At 34.7% G+C, this 8,115-nt stretch overlaps 1 protein-coding gene across 1 annotated transcript; it reads left to right on the top strand.

The window, feature by feature from the left end:
• Window positions 1-3,205: 3,205 nt before the first annotated feature.
• On the top strand, window positions 3,206-6,482 carry LOC149529195 (uncharacterized). Its single transcript, XM_089810953.1, has 2 exons — window positions 3,206-6,001; window positions 6,189-6,482. Exon 1 carries the CDS (start codon window positions 3,233-3,235, stop codon window positions 5,972-5,974), a length of 2,742 nt encoding a protein of 913 aa, XP_089667079.1. The 5' UTR covers window positions 3,206-3,232; the 3' UTR covers window positions 5,975-6,001; window positions 6,189-6,482.
• The last annotated feature ends 1,633 nt before the right edge of the window (window positions 6,483-8,115 follow it).

The following is an 8,115-nucleotide window of genomic DNA, read 5'->3' as shown; positions in this document are numbered from 1 at the left end:
TTTTATCTTTTCATTAAGACAAAATTTTAAGCAAATTTGTCAGATATATTATAGATTCTGCAGAAAATAGATAGAATGAAAAAAAGATTACTTGATAGAAGTAATTGTATGAAAAACCTTAGAGAGGTGCAGGTCCCCTTCCCCTCCTAAAAGTCATGATTCCTCTGCCCAAACTTCAAGACCTAAATCAAGATCTCCCATTTCCAAGTGCAAGGAGAATGGAAATGTGGAAAAGTCAGTGGTGCATGCAAATCACTTTGATGTCTTGTCTAATGAGGATGACTCTTTTCTCACAGTTTAATTATGAATTATAAAACTCTATCTTGGAATGTGAGAGGGTTATCGCTCCCTCACTACAAAGTTGAAGTTTAGAAAACCATTTTCAAGTGGAAACCTGATATTATGTTTTTGCAAGAGGTTAAGCTTAGTGGCCATCGTCTTGCTGCTTCATTATTCAACATTTGGAGAGAGGGAACTTTATTCCATACATCGCATAATGAAGGTAGGGGGGGGAGCAGTTATTGGACTCGCATCTTGGATTAATAGGTTTGTCATCAATAAAGGGGAGGATCTCTCACATAACTATGTGTGGGTACTGACCTTCATTAATGATCAACCTATAGGTTTTAGTTCAATTTATGCCCCTAATAGTGCTAAGAATAGATGTGCTTTATGGGAATGGTTGTCTAATCATCTTCCACAAGCAGATTGGGTTTTTGGCAGGGACTTTAACATGGTGGAACATTATAGGGATCGCAGTTGGCTTAATCATGTTAAAATCAGCAATGAAGAATTTGACAAATGGCTATTTTGTCGCAATTCTATTGGTATTGTAGACCCTATTTGTAAAAAATCTCTAAGTCACCAACAAAACTGGTTTACTTGGTCTAATTGCAGGTTAGGGGTTGAAAGGAAACTTAGTAGATTAGATAGATTTTACATCTCTCCTTACGTACAAGTAATCCAAGATGCTAGTGGTTGTGTTGTGAGGGTAGATTACACTACTATGCTTTCAGATCATTTTCCTATCGTTTCTATGGTTGCTAAAGATAATTCCGAAGTTTTTAATTTGCAACTACCTTTTAAGCTTAACACCTCACATTTGAAAATCCTATCCTATATTGATGCATTGGTGGAGTTATGGAACTCTTTCCCTAGACCAAGAGAATGGTGGAGTCATATAGAGAATGGTGGCAATTAGCTATCTCTAAGTGTGCCAAATTTTTGCGCTAATTTGGTAGAAGATTGGCATGGTAGCGTAGAAGGAAGGAAAAATCTTTACAAGGGAAATTGGAGCTAAATAGAAAATTGTTAGTGTCTGATCCTAACAACATAGTTTTCCAAGTTGCCATAGCTTCTAGTGAATCTCAACTACGAAATCTTGATAATTATAGGGGGACAAGGAGCTAAAATTAGAGCTAGATTGCATTGGTATAAATAAGGTAACAAAGGCTCCAAGTACTTTTTTCAGTACCTCAATTAAAAACATAGAAAGGAGTTCGTAGGCCCTATATTTGACGATGATGGACAACTACATTCTAATCCCGAAGAAATAAAAAATATATTTCAGGGTTTTTATGAGAATCTCTTTAGAGAGGATAAAAATTGGCAGGATGTCCATTTAATTTTAGAAGATATGCTTGAAGATGTCATTCCGCAGAAGGTGGAACAAGATTATAGTAAATACATTGATCAAGGCCTCTCTATGGATGATTTAGAACATGTTGTTTTCTCTATGGCTCCCAATAAAAGCTCAGGCATTGATGGCTTATCAATTGAATTTTATCAAACCTTATGGCAACATATTAAGGAGGACTTCAATTTGGTTTATTTAGAAGCTATTAATGAAGGTTCCTTGGGCCCAGTGATTAATAGAGGCTTGATTAAACTCCTCCCTAAAGGGGAAAATTTGGCTGGCATCCTATTACTTTGTTAAATACTTGCTATAAAATTATTGCAAAAGCATTGGCTACCAGGATAAAACTAGTGGCTATGATGATAGTTTGTCTTGAACAAACTGATTTTTTGGGTGGTAGATTCATATTGGATAATTTAATGTTAGCTTGAGAGACATGTGAATGGGCTCAACAATCTCAACAAGATGCGTTGTTGGTCAAGCTGGACTTTGATAACGCCTATGATAGAATGAGATGGGGCTTCATTATAAAGATGTTACAATGGTTGGGGTTTGGTCCAGAAATTGGTAAGCATGTTCAAATGTTATTTACTGATGCAAATGCACAGCTAAGGGTCAATAATTCTTTCTCTAACCCATTTCCTTTGGAACGGTTGATAAGACGGGGTTGTCCTCTATCTCCTTTTCTTTATGTATTAGTTGCTGATGCTCTGGGATATCTTTTGCAAAAATATAATCACATGGGGCTATTTAAGGGCATTGATATTCCTAAAGACATAAACAATTAATTGAGTGATTGAGTGTGCTATTCTGGTTTATTATGTTATTTAAAATCAGTAACTTCTATTTAAAATCAGTAACTTCGAAGGGATTATAAAAAAGCAGACATAAACAAAACAATTTAGAGTTCAAACAATTTGAAAATGGCCTAAGGTGGTTTTAGTTATCTCTACGCTCTAAGAACTGGTTTTAGTTAATCTCCATTGAACATGTGTGTGGGACCACTTATAAACATTATTGAAGATAGGACGTATATTGGTTCCCTAGTAATGGCACTTAGTGGATGCCGAATATCTGTTCAGAAGCAATCGGTTTTCAGAATTCACTCTATTGAACAGATATTCGGCGTCAATAACTAGTTCACCTATCCAAGAACCATCTATCCAAACATAGAGGGCCAGGTGGAGAGTTGCTGCAAACGTCAACGTAAACGTCAGTCAACAAAAACAACACAGAAATGTGTGGCTGGTATTGTGCGGAAAATTAGGAGAAGAAAAAAACTCCGACTTTAATCTTTTCATTAAGACAAAATTTCAAGCAAACTTGTCAGATAGATTACAGATTCTGCACAAAATAGAATGAAAATAAAGTTTAATTGAAAGAAGTAATTTTGTTAACATGATTGTTACTTATCTGCTGGAGCCAAAATATGCTGTTGATAGAATGACAAATGACGTGGCCAGCTTTGAAAATAAAATTATTAAATCATAAACAATGTAAATATTGGTCGTTGACCTGTTGACCAGGACGCTCTTAAGAAGAGCACGCCCAGAAAAGAAATGCACTTCCCTTGTGCCCTGCTTACCACATTTCCCAATGGCCATCCCTTTTACGTGCAATCTCTGTATTGTAATCTTTCTTCTCTTCTTCTTCTGCTCCTCTACTGTTTCCCATCGATTGATGCCCAACAGATGCCCTCCCCACGAATCCCATGCTCTGCTCCGCTTCAAAGCGGGTCTGAATGACACCGAGGGCGATCTGAGTTCGTGGGTGAATGGAACTGACTGCTGCACCAACTGGACTGGCATCTCCTGCGACAATCACACCAACCACGTCGTCTCTGTTGAAGCATTTTCTCACCCTGACTACCCTTTCCAAGGTTTCCAAGGTGTGATATCTGAGAGCCTCTGCCAACTTCGCTTTCTCACATCAGTAATCATATCTGGAGTATCAGGTACTACGTCCATTCCTCCCTGTTTGGGAAACCTATCTTATATTGACTCTTTAAATATATATGCAAGTGTCTTAAGTGGGATGATTCCTCCCTCCATTTGCTCTCTCACTCGGCTTAGACATCTTGATCTGTCAGGGAATGACTTCAATGGGAGCATACCTTCTTGCCTTGCCAATCTTTCTTCTTTAACTTACCTTGCCCTTCGAGGCAACCAACTTAGTGGAAGCATACCGACTTCTCTTGGAAATCTCTCTTTGTTGAAGAATTTATACCTTGGTGACAATCATCTGAGCGGTAAAATTCCAGATTCTTTGGGCAATCTGTCTTCACTTGAGCAGTTGGCTATTTATAATAACCAACTGAGCGGTAAAATTCCAGATTCTTTGGGCAATCTGTCTTCACTTGAGCAGTTGGGTATTTATAATAACCAACTGAGCGGTAAAATTCCAGATTCTTTGGGCAATCTGTCTTCACTTGAGCTGTTGGCTATTTATAATAACCAACTGAGCGGTAAAATTCCAGATTCTTTGGGCAATCTGTCTTCACTTGAGCAGTTGGGTATTTATAATAACCAACTGAGCGGTAAAATTCCAGATTCTTTGGGCAATCTGTCTTCACTTGAGTGGTTGTTTATTTATAATAACCAACTGAGCGGGACCATTCCCCCTTCATTTGCTCAGCTTTCCTCGCTCACTGCCTTGTATGCTGATGGCAATCGTTTCAATGAAACCATCTCGTCTTCGTCACTTCCACCTTCTTTATTTGAACTGTACCTGTCATTTAACCATCACCAGTCAATTTCAGAAACTTTCTTTCAAAAGTTTACAAGCCTAAATGTTTTGGGTTTATCCAACTGTGTACTAAATGTTAGCACAAGCTGGATTCCATCCTTTTATTTATCTTGGTTAGATTTAGAGTCATGTAGGATTGACGGCCAATTTCCATCTTGGGTATCAACACAGTTTTCACTTGAATCGTTGGAAATAACAAACGCCAGTCTTTTGGGAGTAATTCCCTCTTGGTTATGGGAAACCAGTCCTCTGTTGTCTTATCTGAATCTTTCAGGAAATCATTTGGAAGGAAGGTTGTCCTTAAACCCTTCAACATGGATTGTCCTAGAAAAACTAGATGTGTCTAGAAATAAATTGAGTGGATGCATCCCATCAATGCGGTCTCCTAATTTGCGCATACTGCTGCTCAACGACAATTGGTTCACTGGCAACATTCCTCCTAGCTTGGGCGAATCATCCCAACTCAATATGTTAAATCTTGCAAACAACAACTTAACAGGAGTAATCCCTGTCAGCTTGTCCAATTGCTCTTTCCTTGTTGTCCTAAATCTGGGAAATAATAGTTTGGAGGGAGGCTTACCAAATGAGTTAGGTATGCTGAGTGGATTATATTCATTGGTTGTAAACAAGAATAATATGAATGGGTCATTCCCTGTTTCATTAGAAAATTGTTCAAAACTGCATGTTCTTGATATGGGAAACAATTTATTTGGTGGTGAAATACCAACTTTGATTGGAAATCTTTCAGAGCTAAGAGTGTTGGTGTTGAAGGGGAACAATTTCACAGGCAGTATTCCTTCAGAGATAGGCCAGTTAATGAACCTTCAAATCTTGCTGCTTTCATCTAATCACATCTCAGGCAAAATTCCACAAACAATTGCATTCTTGAAAGCAATAGCAAATGAATCTCAAAATGGTTTTGTATTGTGGTCTGATTCTACTGAGTCATTCTATCAAGATGGGTTGGATATGACTTTAAAAGGTACAGATCAACACTATCCATATATTCTTTCCACACTCACATGCATAGATCTTTCAAACAATGAATTGCAGGGAGAAGTTCCTTCTAATTTAGGGAATTTGAAGGGGCTAAGGCTTTTAAACCTTTCAATGAATAATTTGAATGGAAACATTTCAAAAAGTTTTGGAGAAATGCATCAATTGGATGCATTGGACCTTTCAAGTAATCATTTTTCAGGACAGATCCCTCCAGAGCTTGACTCTTTGAGTTCTTTAGGCTCATTAAATCTATCAAATAATAATCTTTCAGGAAGAATACCACAAGGAACACATATGACCACCTTTGAAGAATCCTCTTATTCAGGGAATTCTGATTTATGGGGGTGTCCCCTACCCAAAAATTGTTCTTGGCCAAAATTTGTTCCTTCTCCTCCTCCAATTTACATTGATAAGATAAAGAGAAGCTCTACTTATCTATGGCATTGGATAGCATTTGGATTGTCCTATGGAATAGCTTTTGGTGGAGTAATATCATTGATCCTCATAAAAATCAGTTGGAGAAGGAAATACTTCATTAAAGTTGATGCAATCTTGAAGTTTTTATTTCCATGGATGAAGAATTTGACACTATGAAGGGATACATGTACAAGCCATTTAAATGTGAGTTTTTGGGTCCTTCAAAGTATATATCACAATTCTAAGTATTGAAATACTAAAATTCAAAATGTGTTGGTATATTTTAAGATAAAATTCCATAGGTTATTCTATCAATTGTAGATTTTGGTAGTTCTTTTAAATTGAATGATATAATTTTCTACTTTTTATTGATACATAACTTTGTGTACAGGGACCTATGTTTGCTTATGATGATTTCTTGGTTCATCCAAAGACTTCTTGTACTTGGTGGCTGAAAAATATCATTGCACATGCTTTTGGGGAGGAGCTACTTGTAATACAAAACTCTTTTACTTTTATGAAGAAAAGAAAGATACAAAAATTAAAAAGTTATTGATTTTGTTAGAAACATATGATGCAACATCAAATGATAAGATAGATGTTGAAGTCTAAACTTGTAATGACTGGAACATCTAAGTTGTTATTAACAAAAAAAATAAAATAAGACATCTGTTAGTTTGATTTATATCAGTCTAATAAAATGCATATACACAAATACAACTATTGTAGTCTTGTGATATTGTTATTAGGATTTAACTACTTGTTTTTGAGTCAAACTCATTGACCCATATTTCATAAGTAGTGATTCAACATGAATCCATCTCTCATGAGAATAAATGGAACACTTTACGAGTAAAAAGGAAAAGAAAAGACATCTTTTAGTTTTATTCATATCAGTCTAATAAAATGCATATACACAAATCCAACTATTCTAGATTTGTGATATTACATACATTTATGAAGAATGGAAAGATTTCAAAATTTAAAAAGTACTTATTTTTCTTTGGAAATGTGAAAGAATATTCATGAACATGTGATAAAACATCAAATGATAATATAAATGTGAATTACTGAAATTTAACATTTAAATTTTAATTGGCAAATTAATTAAATAAGACATATTTTAGTATTGATGAATAAACATCTAAATTGTGACCGGTAAATAGCATCAAATGATAAAATAAATGGTAATGCCTAAGCTTAGAATGACTGGAATTTAACATCTAAATTGTGATTGATAAATAAATAAAATAAGATATCTTTTGCTATTAATAAATAAACATCTAAATTATGACTGGTAAATAAATTAATCTACACTTAATTATAGTTTGAGAAAGTAGAGAATTAGAAATATTAAAATTTTCACTTTTTAGAAATGCAAATAAATTTTCTTTCTTAATATTATCTTTGATAAAAGTATATATAATCATTTTTTAATCTACTTTTGGATGATGAATTTTTCTTTTCAATTTTGAAAATGAATTTTTTATATTTTTTGAATGATGTGAAGTGTCATATTGGCTAAATTCAAATCTCAGGCCTCGATGCTATTATCATGACTATAAAGAATTCATTCCAGCTAAATGTCTATGTTAATAAGCCTCATTATCCTTTGGCTATCTCTATTTCAAAAATATATCTCTACAGCAAAAAAAAATTGATGCTATCTGTTTTTTTAGAAAGATGTCTCTGCAACAAAAAAACGATGATACAAACATTGTACTTTTGGCATTCAAACTTTTTAATCTTGTTATGGTCAATTATTCAAACTTTTTAATCTTGTTATAGAAGAAAAGAATTGCTCTATTGAGTCCGAATTTTCTAAATTTGAAATTTTTTCCCACCTCATTTGTGAATATAATCTAAACATATTTTTTAATGGTGTACAATAAGGATTTGATTGCTAACTTCACAACCTGTCATGATCATTATTAGGTAGTCTACTGACTCTGTTAACTCGCTACATTCTAACTTTCACTATCTCCAAATTAGTGTAACTTTACAAACTATCTTGGCTACCCTTAAGCAATTCTTATAAGGTAGTATGATTTATCTTTTGACTGTACTCTGTTCACATAACTTAGCACCACTCTCATATATGTAAATGAGGAAAACTAATTTGGTCCAAAGAGAATTGGAGATTTTAATGTTATTACCAATCTTGGTACCTCCTATTTGGTTAGAGAATAATTTTCTTTTGATTTCAGCTATTATAGCTTGTATAAGCATAAATCAAATCTTGCTGGTATGCATAGCTTTCAAAGGTATGGGTGTCATGGTGACAATTTCTAATTACAGGTATTATATTATTATGTTTC

This window comes from Cupressus sempervirens, chromosome 11 (genome assembly GCF_028749045.1).
Source record: "Cupressus sempervirens isolate cs-2001-9-10 chromosome 11, ASM2874904v1, whole genome shotgun sequence".
In the NCBI taxonomy this organism is placed as follows: Eukaryota; Viridiplantae; Streptophyta; class Pinopsida; order Cupressales; family Cupressaceae; genus Cupressus; species Cupressus sempervirens.
Note: the sequence above shows the minus strand (reverse complement) of the source record. Positions and strands in the feature narration are given on the sequence as shown.